General features: G+C 43.3%; 1 protein-coding gene across 1 annotated transcript in view; it reads left to right on the forward strand.

Moving 5' to 3' along the window:
- The first annotated feature begins 1,157 nt into the window (after positions 1 to 1,157).
- Positions 1,158 to 19,960, forward strand: part of RIPK4 (receptor interacting serine/threonine kinase 4) — a 43,734-nt gene continuing 24,931 nt past the window's right edge. The window contains exon 1 of the mRNA XM_060234226.1: positions 1,158 to 1,371. Coding sequence (XP_060090209.1) covers positions 1,190 to 1,371 — 182 coding nt within the window. The 5' untranslated portion in view covers positions 1,158 to 1,189. The remainder of the gene's footprint in view (positions 1,372 to 19,960) is intronic.

Below are 19,960 nucleotides of genomic sequence, written 5' to 3' on the forward strand. Positions count from 1 at the left end.
AATACTCATGACTCTCCCAAGGACCAATATTCCACTCTGTGAGCTGTCCTTCTAGTACCAGAATTCTTATGCCACTCTTAGGGATTGCCTTTTCACTCTGGTAGCTGTCTTTCTGATCCCAGAACAAATATGCCATTCCCTGGGACATCTGTTCCATTCTAGGGGCTGTCATTTCTGTTGCAGAGCATTTATCCAGGCCCAGGGACCCATGACTGTTATTCCAATTTCAGAACACTTACGCTACTCTCAAGGACTGTCATTTCACTGTGGGGGTTGCCATTCCAGTACCAGAGCACTGATTCCCACCCCAGGGACCATCATTCCACTTTATAGCTGTCATTCCTGTCCCAGAGACAGTTTATCTTGAGCTAGGGGTCATCAGTCCACTCTGGGGACTTGTCATTCCATGCCCAGAGCAGGTTTCTCAAAATCGGTTTAGCATTTTCATTACCATTTTCCTGTCCTGTAATGTTTTTCAATGGAGCCCATGCAAGTCAGTCGGCATTCCTGATTCCCAGTATATAGCATGGGCCTTCAGGTATATCCCTTTTTACTCAATGGGCATTCTTGTTGTTTATGTTAGTAAATCCTAGAAGAAACAGCCCCTTTCAAAATAGAGAACAGAGGAAAAAGAAAACATGAAGTCCTTATATCAGGACTAAATTTATTTCCTTGTTAGAATCTGTTCAGTGGTGTCAGTGTCATTTGATTAGGGGTTTCCTTCCTCCTGCTGCTGACCAGGTGAGTTCTGACTGCCAAAAGCAGCTGCTGCCACCACAGTAGATAGCGTTAAGGTGCTAAAAGACCCTTGGCTGCAGCAAACTACCTCCCTGGAACCAGTTTCTTGACATTTTGTGAGGAGAAGAATCAAACTTCTCTAGGAAATAAGGGGATCATCATGCATGCCACACTAGCTCCTCTCTCTTTTCTTGGGAAAAGCTTCTTTAATGGAAACCGGCTGGTGTTGCAACACCTTTCCCTTTCTGATAGGGGAGAGGCTCGGATTACACTCACAATCGAGCGGAGAGAAGTGTAGCCAGGAAGTGATGTAATGGGCTGGCGAATGACTACACCTTGAGTCACCTAGGCCCAGACAGAGCAGCAGCGGAGAAGGGAGAGAAGCGCTTCGGCAGTTCAGCAGCGGCTCGGCCGGCAAACCTGTCACCCTGGGGGTCAGGCAGGGGGCCCCATGGAAAAGGAGGGTAGCTCCCCGTGGGCCATGGGGCTGCTGAAAACCTTTGATTCCAGTGAGTTCGTCAGCTGGGAGAAGATCGGCTCCGGTGGCTTCGGACAGGTTTACAAGGTCCGCCACATCCACTGGAAAACATGGCTCGCTATCAAATGCTCACCCAGCCTGCATGTGGACGAGAAGTAAGTGTGCGCCGGGGAGCCTGGCTGCAAAGAAGAAAGCAGCAGACCTGCCGCGAGTTGGCCACTCTTGCTTTTGCAACGCTGCCTCTTAGCAGGGAGCGAGAAAACCACGTCGAGCAAAACTTGGTTGTACCGGGGGCGGGCGGGGGAGTATAACAGGGTTGGGGGTTTTTTAGTCTTCTATACAATGAAGAACAAAAATCGCCATCGCCGAGTGAGTGACGCTCAACAAGGCGTTTGTTCGCTTCGCGTTGCTGCGGCGGGGGGCTGCTGGGCAGCAAGGGGTGGACAGGACAGCTGCTTGTAGCTCTACTGCTCGCCGCCGCCGCCGCCGGTCAAAGGCGCACTGGGCTGCAGGCGCCCGAGCCGCTGCCCAAAGAGCCCCGTTGGCCGCTCCCCGCCGCCGGGCGAAGGGGCGCTTCTGAGAGGAAAAGGCCCGTGAAGTCAGAGCAAGCGGGGTTCGTTTCGGCCTTTGAATGTCGTAGGTTAGTCGGTGTGGAGAGACCGAAATTGGAAAGTGTCTCCGTTTAGATTTTCATTTTTTGGAGCCGGTTCGTTGGTGGTTTTGTGTCCTGCATAACTGCGATTCAATAACTGGCAGCGAGCTGCGTGAGACCCGTCGATTAAAGAAGCAGCGCTTTTCTTTGCTTGCCTTGCAATCCTCTCCACCCCCTTCGTGTCAACATATAGGAAAAGTCAGGCTCAGGTACCTGCTTGTGCTGGTCCTTCATCGAAGGGTTTCTTTCTTTTTCTTTTTCAAAGTACTATATTGAATGAAAGTGGACCCAACCCCGGTTTTTTTTTGCTCGCTTGTTTGTGCATTCTGTTATGCGTTTGCCCAAGAAGGTTCTCTGCTGTTGACCTGCCGGGAAGAAACACGGAAGAAGTGGGAAAGCTTTGCAGGAGCTCTTCGGAACACCTGCTGGTTATGCCATTTGATCTCTTAGAAGTTAGTTCGGCTGTATTAAAGCAGCACGAAAGGGCCTTGAAAACGGCGCTTCCCACGGTGGCCAGTTCCTCCGGTGCGGTGCCACTGCCTCTGGATGTTGTTCATGTGCGGAACGATTTTTTTCATTTTGCGGTGCCTTCTCCCCGTGCTTTCGCAAGACCGCTTTTGCTAAGCGAGGCAAATTGTGCTAATGGACTCGTTGTAATACTTAATAAAGAGAGGCTGCATTTATAAGCAAAATGCGTTGACATAAAGAAGGGACGCTGGAAACAAGAGGCTTGTCTTTGCGTGCACTTGTTCTGCCTTTGCGTTTCCTTCAGGGCTGTGCTTCAGCGTTTCCGTGGAAAGGACCGGTTGTTCTGCAAAGGGATAGGTGGTGGCATGCAAGAGAACTGGTGGAGGAAAAGGGAGCGGCCTGAGAGGCTTGCTGGGATGGAGCTGCCTTGCCTAGGTGGGTGGAAGTGCGGGAATGCTTTCCTTTTTCAGAACTGTCGGATGATGACTGTTCTGACTGAGTGGCCTTGCTAAATTATGTTTCCAGTGAAGTCTGAAGGTCTTTGGGAGCAAATCCAACTGATTTTAGTGCGGCTTCCTTCTCTGTAAGGAAAGAAAAAGTCTCTTGTGCAAGCACCAGTCGTTTCCGATTCTGAGGTGACATTGCTTTCACAGCAGACTTTTTACGGGATGCTTTGCCATTGCCTTCCCCAGACTTTTACGCTTTCCCCCCAGCAAGTCAACCTTGGGCCGGCTACCTGAACCCAGCTTCTGCCAGAATTGAACTCAGGTCCTGAGCAGAGAAGTTCAGACTACAGTACTGCTGCTTTACCACTCTGCGCCACGGGGCCTTCTCTGTAACAAAGGGCCTTTGTGTCCCCATGTTTTCTTCACTAGCAGTCTCTCATCCATCCACATGATTTCCATGGACTATTCTGTCAGATGGAAACTGGTGGGTGGTTGTACACACATAGTGATGGGCAGGAACTGGGAAAATGTGGTTTGTGATGGTTCATGGTGTGCCAGAGCAAACTTTTTGGTGCCAAATGAACTGGCTCAGTTGGTGAGCTTCAAGACATAGTAGAACACACACACACCTGGGTCACCGAACTCACAGGAGATCTCCTGCTGACTCCACCAAGTTTGATGAGGATTGAATTTATGGGGTCTGAGTTATGGCTCCCCAAAGCAGGAAAGTGCTTTCTGAGAAAATGATAGGTCCAGGAAGTTTAGGAGTGTAGAGAATTGACCCTGTGCAAGCTAGAAACATCAAAATCATTGATGGTCTCCCCCAATGCTCCTCTACATGCCCTCCAAGTTATATGCACATTTGATTTAGGGTGTGTGTGTGTGTCTGAGTTATTGTCCTCCAAAGAAGTGCTTTTGGGGAAAATGTCAGGCTTAGGTTCAAAAGTGTATAGAAAGGACCTCCAGCAAACTACACACACCAAATGGCCGGGGAGCCTCGTCTACAATCTCTCCAAATTAGGGTGTGGATTACATTTCTGGGGTGCCAGTTAAAGACCCCCCCCCCAAAAAAAAAAATCTCCTTAGCTCTGTCTCTGGAAAAGACAGCTGCAGTTACAGAAGTCAATGGAATGGCTCAGGAACAAGCCAGCGACACCAAACTCACAGGGAAACTTCATCTGGGCAGACCCTCCCAGCCAAAAACTGGAAACAAAGCAAGCGGCCCCCCCCCCACGCTCATAGCTCCTCCCAAGTCTCCAAAGGCAGGTTCTGTAGGACAGAAAGGCAGACATCCCCAAAGTTTTGACAGGGGTCCCCAATAGTTACTCCAGAGGTGCTTGGGAGAGACCCCTGGCAAACACTGGAAGCCTGCCCACAATGCTCCCAGCCCCCCTCAGGCCCAAACACATAGATCTGGTCACAGTCCACCCCCCTAGGTGAAATTTCTGGTTATTCATCATTAACAGAACACATTGTACTGATAAGAGATCACCTGTTGTGAATTGTATAAATGCAATGCAAAGGGGTAGTTAAACAGGGGCTAGCCTCAGCATTTACCTCAGCAAGTGCTAGCCACTTCAGGATACTGAAACACACACACACATTATATCAATTAAGAAATTCCAGAGCTAAATCCTACTAATTTGCATGTCACTCAGTTCTAACTGTAAAGTGCTGGAATTTGATTGCTAATACATCATTATGTATTGCAAAATGTTTGCTACTAGCAAGTACTCAAAATCCATGGTCCAAATCATGTGACCTAGTACCCCAATAGTGATTTTTCTTTTACACATAAATATGTCTTGTCAGGGCTATTTTTCTGGGAAAAGAGGTGCTGCCCTCCATTTGTTTCCACAAAGAGGTTCTGGAACTCAGTTGCACTGCATTACCCTAGAAAAAAAGCCCGGTCTGTTGTGGTTGCAAGGGTTGCTATTGCAGATATTGTATCAGAACTGGAGTCTTGAAGCCTTCCTACAAGCCAAACTATGTTAATCCAAACTATGATGTGTCACAAGTTAAACGAAGGCATGGTATGGAACAAATAAGATAGAGTCAGGAATTAATTTTCTTCAGATTTACTTTACATAGCTTTTTGTGCGGATAAGGTAAAACCACTTTCCTTGCAAGTGGACTGTGCTAGCTCCCACACAGTCCACATACACACACATGCACACAGAGTTGATCAACAGTTCTTTACACTTCTTGAACCTGTTTTTAATACTGTTGCATCATGGCATGCAGGGCAGACTTCTGGGCCTGTAATTGTCTCAAAGAGTTAATGCTTGGGCTCGTAGTGATTTTTCTTCGGGTGGGGTGAATATTACATTTTGCGGGGGGTTTTTTTGCTTTATCTCTCCTTTAATCAGCTCAAAGTAGTATATATGGTTATTTCTGTCATTTAATCCTCACAACCACACCCTGCGGTGGTACACTGAGAGATCATAGCTGGCAAAACTTCATGGGAGTGCAGGAATTTAAACATAGATCATTTCAGTTCTAGTGTTTTTTATTTATTTAACTTCATTTATAGCCCACCTTTCCTCACTGAGACTCAAGGTAAATTAAAAACAGTTAAAAGCAGTGCAATCAACAGTGGAACAAAACTGTATTACAAAACTGGAATGGCGTAGTGCATAGAACATACAGAGCAATGGAAACTACCTAGGTTTCAGAGACACTGACTGTTTCCGTTAGAGTTGGACACTGTAGCCCCTGCACCAGATAGGAGAAGGCTAAGGATTGCTGGCAGTACAATGACAAGAGACAATCCATACAGAACAGTTTTGTTGTCATGTGCTCCTTCCGCTGTCACTTAGACAAAGATCTTGGCTTTCAGACTCTCACTGAAGTATAAAGTAGTAAAATTCCTTTCACCATTTAAAGAAAGCTTGGGCAAACAAGACTTGAATCATGACCCATGAGGTGGTGTTTGTACTTGTTTGCTGGTACAGCCTAGAGATACAATAGCTATCTTGTTTCTGAAAATGCCTTGCTGCAGGAAGTAAGGTAATCGCAGATTTGGAAAGAACAATATGTGATTGAGTAATGAATAAACCATGGCATTAAAAAAAAACTCAGGTAAGTGAAGGATTTAAGACTTTGGATTCCCCCATCCCCTTGGCTACAGCAAGTTAAATGAAAATACTGAAAACCAGTTGTTTAATGTATTTAGAGATGCAGTCCATAAATGTTTGCATTTTGAAGGTAGGCTATAATATGGGTGGGTCCCAGCCACACTGCATAATATTCCCAACTGCCCCACGCAAGACTTTTTTTTTTAAGCAGGAATGCATTTCTGGCTGGCTTGGTATCAGGGGGTGTGGCCTAATATGCAAATGAGTTCCTGCTGGGTTTTTTCTATTAAAAAGCCCTGAGCCCATTCATAATTGTGTGTGTGTATAAATGGCGATTACATGTAGCTATTAAATCTCTTAAATGTAGCTAATGTCCAAAGCAGCAAAGAAAAGAAAAGAAAAAAGAAAAAATAACTGAGGGCAATTTCAGCAGCCTGTGTGTGTGTAGCTTATTGGCTGCAATGCCCTGGGCAGGCCTGTGATGGTGGAGGATGGGGTTTAACCACTTCAGGCTGCCAGCAGGGATATCATACTAGCTCAGTTTGACATGTCATCTTGTGCCTTCTTGGCTGGGAGCAGTTCCCAGCACAGGGAGCCCTGCCTTAGTTAGGCATGTGTTAGCTTTTCCTAATAAACAGTACCCATTGCAGCTCCAGAGGTCAAAACAGGCAGCACTGAAGCAGGAAGCGCTTCAGGTGTTTGGTTTTTTAAAAAAAATTGAAGTACAAATAAAAGAATGGAATGTAAGCAGGATTTTCTTTTTTAAGCCCATGGTAATTATGATTGGGAGGCAAGAATAGTTACCATATGGCTTATCTGTGCTTGTGTTAATTATCAAATGTTTTATCAAGAGATAACTGTGGTGGTATAACTGGATTGAATTGCGTGGCTGGTATTCCAGTCGAAGTAAGATCTTGCATACCATTTGTTTAGTACTTGAGAATTGTCACATTCAAATTTGGGCATTTCATTTAGCGTGACTTGATTTATGTGGGTGGTAGTTGCATGCAAAGATTCCACTCCTGGTTGAGGTCTTCATTTATCTTTGTAAAGGTCTGTGCATTTTTTTTTTCTGTCAAAGAATGGATAACTCTCTCTCACAGACTCCCACACCAGTTCCACTGTGTTGACATCCTGACTGTATTTTGTGGGGTAGGGTGAACTGGGTGTTCCTCACTTCCATTTCTTGAAAATAACCATAGAAGACTAGGGTTGCCAAGTCCAATTCAAGAAATATCTGGGGACTTTGGGGGTGGAGCCAGGAGACTTTGGGGGTGGAGCCAGGAGACATTGGGGCGGAGCCAGGAACAAGAGTGTGACAAGCATAATTGAACTCCAAGAGAGTTCTGGCCATCACATTTAAAGGGACAGCACACCTTTTTAAATGTCTTCCTTCCATAGGAAATAATGGATAAGGGCACCTTCTTTTGGGGCTCATAGAATTGGACCCCCTGGTCCAATCGTTTTGAAATTTGGGGGATACTTTGGGGAGAGGCACTAGATACTATATTGAAAATTTGGTGCCTCTACCTCAAAAAACAGCTCCCCCAGAGCCCCCGAAACCTCCAGATCAATTCCCCATTATACCCTATGAGAAGACGTTTCCCTCTCCACCCCTCTCCCCCCACCCCCGTTTCTGGCAAATCTGATGCAGGGGACTCTGTACTCATGAGTTGCTGCCAGCTTCTCACAGCAACACAGGCACATCAGCTGGGCACTTTATGGCATGGAATAGGAAGCCGGCAGAACTCACTCACCTCTGGAGGTGCAAAGGCACATGGTCCTTTGGGGGCGTGGCTGGGCTCCCCTCCCTTCACCGGCCAGCTGACTGGGGGCGGGAAGCAGCCTGAGAAAACGGAAGAGCTCTGGCTGCTGCGATCGGGGCTGGGTGGGAAGGGCTGCCGTTCTCCCCCTCCCCCCCGCTTTCCCTTTTATGGCCAGCGGGGGGAAGAGGCTCCAAATCGGGGGTCTCCAGGCCTAGCGGGGGATTTGGGAACCCTATAGAAGACTGAGGGAGGCAAACTGTTTCCCAATATATCATTACCTCCAGTTCTGTCTCTCTGAGCTCTCCAAGGGTCTCTGGTTAGTTTCTATCAATTCTTTTTTGTTCCTGCTTAAGTCTGGAACTTTTCTTCATACTTTTCTTAAAGATCACCTTTTCAATTAATCCATTTAAGCTCTTTCATTTCCAACTAAAATTCGGGAAAAATTATGCCACATTTGGTTGCTGTCATCTCATATCTTCCTCCTTTTGTTCTGTCCATACATTCAAACTGTATAATTTCTTTTTTGCTACTTTTACTGTAAAGCCCCCTCTGAATATTTATGGTACTACATATGTAATGTAAAGCTGTTCACAACTGCCAGAGTTCTCTGTGACTAAAATGCCTTCCAGTGTAAGCAGTAGTTGAAATTAGGATTGCCAGGTCTGTGTTGGAAAATACCTGGAGACTTTGGAGGTGGATCCAGGAGAGGGCAGGGTTTGGGGAGGGGAGGGGCCTCAGCATGATACAATGCCATAGGGTTCACCCTTTAAAGCAGCCATTTTCTCCATGGGAGCTGATCTGTGCCAGCTGGAGATCAGATGTAAAAGTGGAAGATATCCTGGTCCCACCTGGAGGTTTGCAACCCTAGTTCAAATGTGAAACATTAAAGCAATTGTTTGATTGTTGCTGTTAATTCATCTAGGTTTTGTGTGTTTTAAAGAATTATAATTATGTTGAGTCAGCAGGAGAACCAATGGAAAAGCAACTTGACTTATGAAGTTTATGGACCAAGCTGCTAAGTGGTACTGCAGTTAGATAGCCTACATATACTTTTTGAAATTGTAATGTAGGGGTGTCAAACGTGTGGCCTGCGGGCCAGATCAGACCCCTGGGGAGTTCCAATCAGGCCCGTGAGCAACTCACTGTTCTCTGCTTCCTTCTCTCTCTTGCTTCCTTCTTCATCACAGCTTGTTTTGCCAGGCTTGCTCAATCGCACAGGAGCTACAGAGCAAAGCCTCCATTTTCTCCATTGATAGACCAGCACATGAAGCAACTTATGTAAAAAGCTTGCAATGCCCAGTCATTTCATGTTTTCCCCTGGGTCAGGCTCCAAAGTGTTGACTATGAGATTTCTGCAGTGAATGGCAGTAAATCGGTTTGCAATTTACAGATATACACCTGAACATTCTCAAGATTGCTGCAGCACAGACATTGTCTCCAGATTTTGATTCAGTATTTCAGAGCAAGTGGTGTCAGTTATCAGAAACTGTTAAATAAACAAGAGTACTAATCTTTTAAGCATGTTTTATTTTAAGATTTTTTTTTTTAAAAAAACACTTTGTGTTTGTGTCCGTTATAAAGTTTATATCTCCGCTACCTGGCATTACATTTTATGACACACATGGCCCGGCCCTGCAAGTTCTCATTTATGTCAGATCTGGTCCTCTTAACAAATGAGTTTGGCACCCCTGTTTCTTAGTTAAACACAATTGAATTACAGGAAATAGAAATAAGCATTCACAAAGTAGAAATACTTTAATTTTACTTTCCTCATTTGTAATTATTCTGGCATAAGGAAATGACTATTATAAAAATGCATTCCTCAGACCTCTGAGCAAAGACTTATTTCTGTCCACACTGTGGGAAGAGTCCAAGCCAGTATCTTCACAGCATCAATATTTGTGTGATTTTTATCATGCAAGCTGTGTGTGCTTCTTTGGGCCACTCATGCACAATATCGTTGCTTCCTTTTGGCATCTCAGTGCACCACAAATGTTTACTCCCTGCTGCTGTCAGCTTCAGTGCAAAGCTTGATCATGCTAACTAACCAGATCCATTCAGATGCCAGATTGAGTGGTATAACAGCGACAGCAATGGTAAAGGGACTGATAACATCTGCTGTGTCCATTAGAAGGTTTTCCTTGCCACTATGCTATAGAAGTTACTTCTAGGGTCTGGAACGTGGTTTGTCATTTGGTAGCAACTGAACATGGTGTAAATGGCTGGTTTTGGTAACAATTGTATTACAAACTTGTCAGCTACAAAGCATTTAGCACTGAAAGTGTAAGCCTTAAAAATGCACTGTTTGATTCTGAATTACTGTGTTTTTGAAATTTAAAAAACCCCCAGAAACCTCACACTAGTAACTTTGCTTATATGGTTAACTTTATGTCTTCTGCTAATTATACCTTTTGTAAAAGTACATAAAAATCTTAAACCCTGCTGGATTAGATCATGTAGTCCAGAAATATGTTTCACACAGTACCCAAGTAGTTGCTTTGGAGGGCCAATAACAGATCCTAAAGGCCTAGGCCTTCATCTCCTGATAATAGTATTCAGTTGCCTCCTGATAATAGTATTCAGAGGTTTGCTACCTCTGAATATGGAGATTCCCTAGGGTTGCAAGGTCCAACTCAGAAAATATCTGGGGACTTTGGAGGTGGAGCCAGGAGATTCCCATTCCCTAAAATAAATAAAAAATACAGCAGTGCAGTTCCACTGAATACAGTCTTTATTTCCTCAGCCCCCAGCATCTAAACTTCCGCTAAATGAAAGTGAACACGCACACTTTCACAAAGCAGCCAAAATAAACATAGTTAGCAAGCACAGACTTTTGTGACCTCACTGAGGCAATTTACTCACATTGCTGAATATAATCATCTGCTGTATTTCAACCAACTTCTTCAGACTAACAAGAAAATGAAAGAACAGCCTAGGAGGTGGAATTTTCCTCCAAACTGAGGGATTGAGAGCGACGTGGCTACTCAAGATGAGTAGCCAATGTTAGTCTGTCTGTAGCAGTAGAAAAGGGCAAGAATCTGAAGAAGAATCTACAGAAGTAAGCAGTAACTCATGAAAGCTCATACCCTGCCACAAGTTTTGTTAGCCTTTTAGGTGTTCTGGATCCTTTCTCTTCTCTAGAACTCATCTTTGTTTCTAAACTGAAAAGTTCCAGACTCTAGCTTTTTCTTCATAGGAAGGGTCTCCAGTCCCTCAGTCATCTTGGTTGCCCTTTTCTGTATCCCCCCTCCCCCAGCTGCACAACATTCTTTTAAAGATTCTGTGACCCAAGGCTTTTTTTCTGGGGGAATGCAGTAGAACAGAGATCTGGAACCTCTTTGTGGAAACAAAATTCTCAAAAAATGTTTTTCTCCGTTATTCCCTTCTTGAAAGTTCCAGTACTTCTTTTTCCAGAAAAAAAGCCTGCACACAGTACTCCAAATAAGACCTCACCATTGATTTATACAGGGGCATTAATCATTGGGGGGGGGGGGGATTGTAGAAAAAGCCCAGCAGGAACTTTTTTGTGTATTAGGCTACACTCCCTGACACCAAGCCAGCCGGAACTGTGTTCCTGTGCATTCCTGCCCCCCAAAAGCTGTGTTATAATATTGACCATTTTATTTTCAGTTCCTTTCCCAGTAATCTCCAGCATGGTGTTTTTATCTTTTTTTTGTACTACTGCTGAACACTGAGTTGACCTTTTTCAAAAGTTTTTTGTGCTTAATAATTCTATCTTTAATAATAGTGTCTACCAATTCTACTCATTTACTTGGGACAGTTATTAGCCTAATTGGCTATAAATTTCAATATCCCCCTGGACCCCTTTTTAAAAACTGCTGTAATGTTTGCTACTTGTCTGTCCTCTGGTATACAGGCTGATTTGTAGTGACCAGTTAGACATACTACTAGATCAGCTGTTTCATATTTTAGCTGCTTAAGGACCTTTGGTGTATACCATCCAGACTTATTTTCAGTTTGCCTACTAGCTCTAGAAGGAGCCCAGTGGCACAGAGCGGTAAGTTGCAGTATTGCAGTTCAAACTCTGCTCACGACCTGAGTTCGATCCCAGTGGAAGCTGGATTGATAGCTGGCTCAAGGCTGATTCAACCTTCCATCCTTCCAAGGTTGGTAAAATGAGTACCCGCCTTGCTGGGGGTAAAGTGTAGATGACTGGGGAAGATAACGGCAAACTACCCTATTAAAAAAGCAGTGAAAACGTGATACAGCATTACCCCAGAGTCAGAAACGACTGGTGTTTGTACAGGGGATACCTTTACCTTACTAGTTGTAGAACCTCACTTCTAGTCACTTCAAGTTGATTCAGTTCTTCAGACACCTTCCTAATGTCTCTGGTGTGGGTATGTGCTTCACATTTTCCACAATGAAAACAGGTACAGAGAATTAATTAAAGTAAATTTTTTAGGGAAAGCTTCTTGCTATTAACATTTTTCTCAAAATCATAATTATTTAATGGCTTTGAGAGAGCCCTCCTTAGAAAGGCATGGTGCTACCCAAAATGGCTGCCATGGGAGGCAGATTCAAACACAGTATTTTCTTCCTCACTTTGCAAAAAGAATCTCAGGAGAATAATAAGCCCAGCCTTTTAAAAAGCCCCACTTACTTTTTGAAAAGTTTGGTGGGTGTCAGAGAAATACTGGTGAGCACCATGGTGCTCATCATGAGCTCCATGTTGGGATACCTTGCCTTAGAATATGCTAAGTACAGTCTTCTTTTCTCCACTGAGCCATAGTCAAGACCAAGTACAACAAATTTGTTCTGTGTTTGGTTTGTATGCTTAGGTTTCCAAACTAGGCTTCCCAATCCCCAGGCCCCAGCGGGGGATCCCTCGTTTTTACAGGTTTCTCCCCACCCCCAGCCAGCTGGCCGGCGGGGAAGCTTTGCCCCCCACAATCACCATGTAGTTTTAGAGCACCTGCAGGTCTGTTTTTAAAATATGTGCCTTTAAAGCTGAGCAGGAAGCAGGAAACAGGAAGGGCTTCGGAGAACAGCCCCTCCCTTTGTTTTGCTTTCGTTTTCAGATCAAGTAAAGTTCTGCAGGAACAAGACCCAGTAAGTATTTGTGTGTGTGAGAGAGAGGGAGGCCCTCCCCCAACTTTAGAAAGGGGGGAGGGAAATGTCTACTGGGCACTCTATTATTCCCTATGGAGAATGATTCCCATAGGGAGTAATGGGGAATTGATCCACGGGTATTGGAAGCTCGGGGGGGGCTATGTTTTGAGGTAGAGGCACCAAATTTTTAGTATAGCATCTAGTGCCTCTCCCCAAAATACCCCCCAAGTTTCAAAATGATTGGACCAGGGTGTCCAATTCTATGAGCCCCAAAAGATGGTGCCCCTATCCTTCATTATTTCCTATGGAAGAACGGCATTTAAAAAGGTGTGCTGTCCCTTTAAATGTGATGGCCAGAACTCCTTTGGAGTTCAATTATGCTTGTCACACCCTTGTTCCTGGCTCCACCCCCAAAGTCCCCAGATATTTCTTGAATTGGACTTGGCAACCCTATTTCAAACACTTAATTCTGGTTTAGAGATAATAATAATAATAATAATAATAATAATAATACTTTTTATTTATATCCCACCCTCCCCGCCGAAGCAGGCTCAGGGAGGCTCACAACATATTAGTTCAATACAATACAATCTTATAATTCAATAAATACTACATTATAAAACCATCATTTAAATCGACATTCCAATTAAAATTAACAGTTATCGTGCTAAATTACAGGTTTTTAATAAATTGATGGCAGAATACAACAGCAGCGAAACTATCATTTGCTCAGCATTCAGCGAGGGCCATCTTAAAAAGAGTAGTCTTGCAGGCCCTGCAGAATTGGTCAAGACTCCGTAGGGCCCGCACTTCGCCCGGAAGTTGATTCCACAGGTGTGGAGCTGCGATAGAGAAGGCCCGTTCCCTTGTGTTATTCAATTTGGCCTCCCTCAGCCCAGGGATATTCAGCTGGTTCTTTCCCACTGACCTCGGTGCTCTCTGGGGTTCGTATGGGGAGAGATGGTCCCTCAGGTAGGCAGGCCCTCGACCATATAGGGCTTTAAAGGTAATAACCAGCACTTTGTACCGAACCCGGTATGCAACTGGCAGCCAGTGCAGCCCACGCAGCCCTGGCCGTATGTGCTCCCACTTCTGGAGCCCTAACAATAGCCTAGCCGCTATTGCATTGTATTCACACTGTTACAGAAGTGACACATGTCAATTTGTTGATGTTTTCATTAAGAGATTTAATACTCATACTGTGTTATGGGAAGGTCACAGTAATGCTGATACTGTCAAACTGATCTGTGAATTGAAATGTTCTGATAGTTATTGTAAACTGCCTTGAATGTTCGAGGAACGTTCTCTAGAAACCTTTGAAATCAATGCAATAACACATGTTATTTTAGAGCAGCTTGAGCAATCCATACATTGGCAACTTCTGCAGGATCCACTAATTTAACATAGTTTTTCAAATAGCTACTAGAGAGCGATGGAGATCATTAAACATATTGAATGGTTTGTTATAACTCTGTGGTTCCCAAAGAGAACCTGGGGCTTCAGTGAAAGAATGCTGCAGCTGCAATATGAGTATCACTTTGTTGCATTTCTGTATATACATGAAAGCTAAGCTCTTTGTGCTAGATGCAGCTAGGAATGGAAAAAAAAGACTGGGTGTACAGCCAAGAATACTTTCCCTTAACTCCCAAGGTGGTATTGATGACAAAATCCATTCAACTTCTAGAAACCTAATCTTTCAGACAACTTGATCTGTATTTATTGAGAGCCAAAATTCTTGTATCTGATGATACCATTGAGCTTGTTCTGGCTAAGTAATATTATATGAACAATATATTGATAGATTGCAGCTGCAATGCTGGGAATACACATGCTGAAATGACAGAATGGCTTTCATTCAACAGGAAGGCAGCAAACAATTTGAATTCAGGTGGGGTAAAAGCAGATGTAATATTTCTACAGTGAAGGCCTATTCAGAAGCTTACCTTCAAGTCAAACATATTTCAATTTCCAGCTTTGAGCACTAAAGAAACTTGGTCTGCAAGTTGGCCACAGAGGCCAGCTGCAGGCCGCGTTGATTTGTTGAAGCCAATTATATTGCATACCCTCTGCCTCCAGTTCCCAGATCAGTTTCACACAAGGGGCCAGGAACTTACAGCTATAGCAAATCTTTGGTTCCCAATCAAATACAGCCATGTGTATGGCAACCAATGCAAGGATGTAGAAAAGGGGAATCCTGTTCTATTTTGGCTTTTTGTATAAATGAAACAATAAATAAACAGCTATGTTTAAGTGTTGCCTTTTCTACATCTGTGGAGAGCTGTGTTTTTGTTTTTAAATTTTATTGCAATACAATTACATTCCCCAAAATAGATACATAGTAAAATTTTGACCAGACAAATTGAAATCTATTACTATCTGAAATGTAGAAGTTTCCATAAAGACTTCAAAAATTATCTTAAAGGGTAGAAGAAGAAGAAGAATTGCAGATTTATACCCCGCCCTTCTCTCTGAATCAGAGACTCAGAGCGGCTTACAATCTCCTTTATCTTCTCCCCCCACAACAGACACCCTGTGAGGTGGGTGGGGCTGAGAGGGCTCTCACAGCAGCTGCCCTTTCAAGGACAACCTCTGCCAGAGCTATGGCTAACCCAAGGCCATTCCAGCAGGTGCAAGTGGAGGAGTGGGGAATCAAACCCGGTTCTCCCAGATAAGAGTCCACGCACTTAACCACTACACCAAAGTGGGTAGGGATTCACAGGTGTCAAATATCTCAATATATACTAGTGCCCCCAAAATACCCACTGAAAAACCAACAAACACTGATAGAAGCTGTAATAATCCATCAAAATTCCCAGGAGTTTAGTTTCTTTATAGATAGTCCACACAGTTAATGATAGCCTAACGTTTCTATGCACTTTGTACCACCTTGCATTCATAACCACAGCCCGCCAGTTATATGTAGTTCTGCTCACTGCCCATTCCATTGTCTAATGAAGTATGCATGCATATGAAAGCTTGCAGTCTGAATAAAACTTGGTTGGTCTTAAAGGTGCTACTGGACTCCTACTTTGTTCTATTGCTTCAGACCAACACAGCTGCCCACCTGGATTTTTCTATGCACAGTTATCATTATATTGTATTGCCTAAATAGTAAAAGTAGTAAGTTGTAAAAATTAATTGTAGTTATAGATTTATAATCTATTACTACTTCAATTATAAGATGGCGATTAGCTGTGTATAAGTGCTGCCTTTTCTACATCATACATGATACAAAGGGAATTACGGCAGTTGTCCAAACCAGCATTCTGTTCACCATTATAGAAGTGTATCTCGTAAGTTGTAAAATCGGGAAGAAATTGGACTTGCATCACTTGTGAAAAACTTGGAGCTCTGTACTTATCCATAGAGACCCTAAAGATGTCCAAAGGGTATGGTAAAGCTTATTGCCATAAAGTGATCATTTAAGCTAGCCTTCTGAAAATGGAGGAGACTAGAAAAAAGAATAATTGCCAAAATCTTTAATCATGATTATGGAAGACAACTAAATTGATTAACCTATTTGGTTCCTGACAAAGGAAAGTATCTTGTATCCTCTCTGTTCAAAACATGTATATATTTCTTTTAAAAATCAGAAAATATTTCCAACTTAAAATAAGAAACAAGGGAAGTTCTAAAATCGCTTTTAAAGTAATGATCTTTTCTTCTGAGGCTTTTGTCCTCACATTTTTGTCCCCATGAGATGTGTTTGTCATTCCTTGTTCTACCAGAATTCTCTGTCCACCAAGAAGGAACTCCTGGTTGTTCTTCCCACTTTTGTTTCTGGCTTTTACCTGTTCCACCTGTATATTTTTCAACCAGGATTTTGGATAGTGTGGGAAAGCCAAGCAGTTACCTTGCCTCCTTCCCCCTTAAGGTCAAGTGCTACACAGTGCAAAGAACCTGCTTTGAAAGGTAATAATTACGTACATGGCACTTAAGGCCAACCACACCATTTTCTCATGATGAAGGTCTCACACATAGAAGCATTCTTCTATGTATTTTGTCTTAAAATTAGGTTGCAAATAGCTGTACCCTGTAAAACCTTAATGTGAATTGAACTGGGGTATGGCGACCTTATTGCATTTTATGGTATTCAGAAGATCACCTGTGAACAAATTACTGTAGAAAGCTCAGATATGTAGTAAAAAGATTGTGTTGATCAGCTTGTCCTTAAAAGCATATTGGACAAGATGGTCCCAGCATTGGTAACAATTAAAATATATTAGCATTTTATTGAAGAACAAGCCTTCTTATTCAGTAAGTGAAGAGCACAGTGTGGATAATAATTTGGATTATTTTAATGTCTTAAATATGGGCAAGGACTCGATGTAGCTTTCAAGAATGGTCTGTTAATTTGCTGAAGGGAGTTAAAGAATGTGCAGTTGCTGCATTGTGCATACCTCTTCTTGTCTGTACATGTCTATGTGGATCCTAGTTGCTTCCTGCAGCATCTGGTGCAAAAATCACCATACAACTTCTATTGAGCAAGGTTTAAAAATACAACTACTAGTGATAGTGAGTTCAGTTTTTGCCTGGCATGGCTCCCCTTGTCTTTAAGAGTGCATGGGTAGCAGAAATTTAACAGGTAAGGACTGTCTGGCATGTCAGTATAGGAAATGGAAGGTTTTCCTGTTAAACATCTGCATAGTTTGTTGCTGTGAAGGACATAGAAAAACAAATGGTGGTAATCCTAACCATGTTCTCTGTGCGCTACATCTGTTGTCTGAGACTTTCAGAACTGCTTATCCCAAAAAGTGAAATAATGGTACATATTTTTGTGGCCTGTACTGTGGAAAGGGTTTGTGCGGAAGGCTGAGTTCTGGAAAGGTACTGTTGAACCTTTCAGCTGGAAATGGACTGATTTCCTCCTCCTGTAGCTAGTTCACAGAATAAATGTGAATCATTTTTTTTACTGACTTCTGCTGGATCTTTATCTTCCTTTTTGAAATACTAATGAAGCATTTAACTGGCTTCTCTCAGGATGTAGGTGCTAGAAACATACACTTTTAAAGCAGTATTGCTTGCCTATCCAGTTTTTATAATTGTAATCTGCAGAGTACAGTCCTTTGGGCATTACAGTAAAAAACAGGTACACATTTAGGGATAGATTCAGGTGGGTTGCCATGTTGGTCTGAAACAATAGAACAAAATCTGAACCCAATGGCACCTTTAAGACCAACAAAGTTTAATTCTGGGTATAAGTTTTCCTGTGCATGCACACTTTCCCACATAAATTTAGGGAGACAAAGGCCATTTACATGATACAAAAAGAGCAATCCAGCAGCTTGTAAGAGGGTACAGATGCAGGAGCAGGTTGTGGTGTTACTTTGGGTTACTGAACAGATGTTTCTGGCCCTACCATAGATTTCTTCTGAATAGTTTTGTCCACAAGGCATGGTGTTCTTGCATCAGCTGAGACAAATAAAAAAATCTGTCCCCAAAAGGAATTGTTAGAGTGTGGGATTCACTGTTTAAAGCCATTTATGTGGCAGTAAAAGTCTACAACAAGATTGGAGCTTCCCTTCCCAGAGGAACTGTAGGGTTTTTTGCAGGGCTTTGGAAACATTGCTGGAACTTATTCTGTTTACTCTTCAAGACTCATATGCTGGCCATTCAGAATTCTGCTTTGAAGGAGTATATTTCAATTACCAACATAGTTCTGCAAAACTGGAAGATTAGCCATAGAGGCAGGAGAAGGCTGGCAGTGAGGATCTGAACACTTGTGTTCCATTGACTGAGACTTAAAGATAAGAAGATAAACCTAACAATCTTTCTAGCAAACTGTGTGCAAATGGACATGATGGAGCAAGACATGGCCACAAACAGCTGTTTATGCATTTCTGCTTGGACTCAGTAAGTTAGTTAATTTAATTATGCACATGCAGTTCCTCTTACATGGTGGCAACCTAGAAATATTCAAGACAGGTGATACCTTGCAGGTTCTAAATCCACTCAAGCCTGAACTCTCCCTAGAAGCTAAAATGACTAACCTGAGGCTATCATAACTTAGTCACATTATGAGAAAGGTCACTGGAAAAGACAATAACACTAGGAAAATTTGAAGGCAGGAGAAAAAGAGGAAGACCTAATGTGAGATGGATTGACTCAATCAAGGAAGCCACAGCTTTCAGTTTGCAAGACCTGAGCAAGGCTGTTAATTATAAAATATTTTGGGGGTCATTAATTCATTGGGTCACCATGAGTTTTAAGCACTGTGATGGCAAATGACACACACAGCTAGTATGTGCCCATTGAGGATAGTTTCCTGAGGATTCTGAGGCTAATGCCCATTTTAGTTTTCTGTGCTGTTTGTTGAGTTGGCAGCTGATAAAGCAATATCAGATAAGTTTAGTTTAATGCTGTAGAACAACAAGAAGAGTAGTAGTAGGTTTTAAACATCACTTTTCTCTACCTTAAGGAGTCTCAAAGCAGCTTACAATCACATTCCCTTCCTCTCCCCACAACAGGCGCCTTGTGGCTGAGAGACCATGGGGCTGAGAGACCTATGAGAGAATTGTGACTCAGCAGGCTTCATATGGAGGAGAGAGGAATCAAACCCGGTTCTTAACTACTCTTCACCTCTACAGCATGCTGTACAAGCTTCACAGAGCTAGTTTCTTTTAGGTTCTATCACCTTTTCAATGTGAATATTACTGGTGTATGAAGCATGAAGTATAAGAATTCCAACTCTGTTGGTTGCCCAACATTAATAGGGTTGCAGTGATGTCACCTGTAAGTAACATCATCACGTCAGTGACATATGCAATGCTCTGATTTTTCGGCAAAACCCTATGGGGGTTTTTTTGCCTTCAAAACCATAGAGTTTGCTCCAAAACCTGACCATAGAGTTTGCCCCCAAACCTATGCAATGTCCCTGGCATGATGACATCACCTGGCAGTGACATCATTGCATCAGAGATGTTGCACAGCAATATCCCTGTTTGGGGGTGGCCAGTGGTGGATTAAAGCCCCAAAAGCAGGGGAATCCCTGGGGGCTGGCAACCCTGTTTATCATGCTGGCTAGTTCATAACTGGATATGGATGTGGTATAGTGGTATTACTGCAAGTCTTTTCATATAGGGGAAGGAGGCCGAGACATAGCAGTGCTCGACCGCCTTCCTGCCTGCGTCCCATCCCGATGGTGACAGGTAGTGGGGCCAGGCGATCTTACCCACCTCCGGCACTGGTGTCATGTAATGCCAGGTCCATTAATAATAAGACCGCTGTCCTCCGGGATTTCGTACTGGAACAGGAGGCGGACC

This window comes from Heteronotia binoei, chromosome 3, assembly GCF_032191835.1.
Source record: "Heteronotia binoei isolate CCM8104 ecotype False Entrance Well chromosome 3, APGP_CSIRO_Hbin_v1, whole genome shotgun sequence".
Lineage (NCBI taxonomy): Eukaryota > Metazoa > Chordata > Lepidosauria > Squamata > Gekkonidae > Heteronotia > Heteronotia binoei.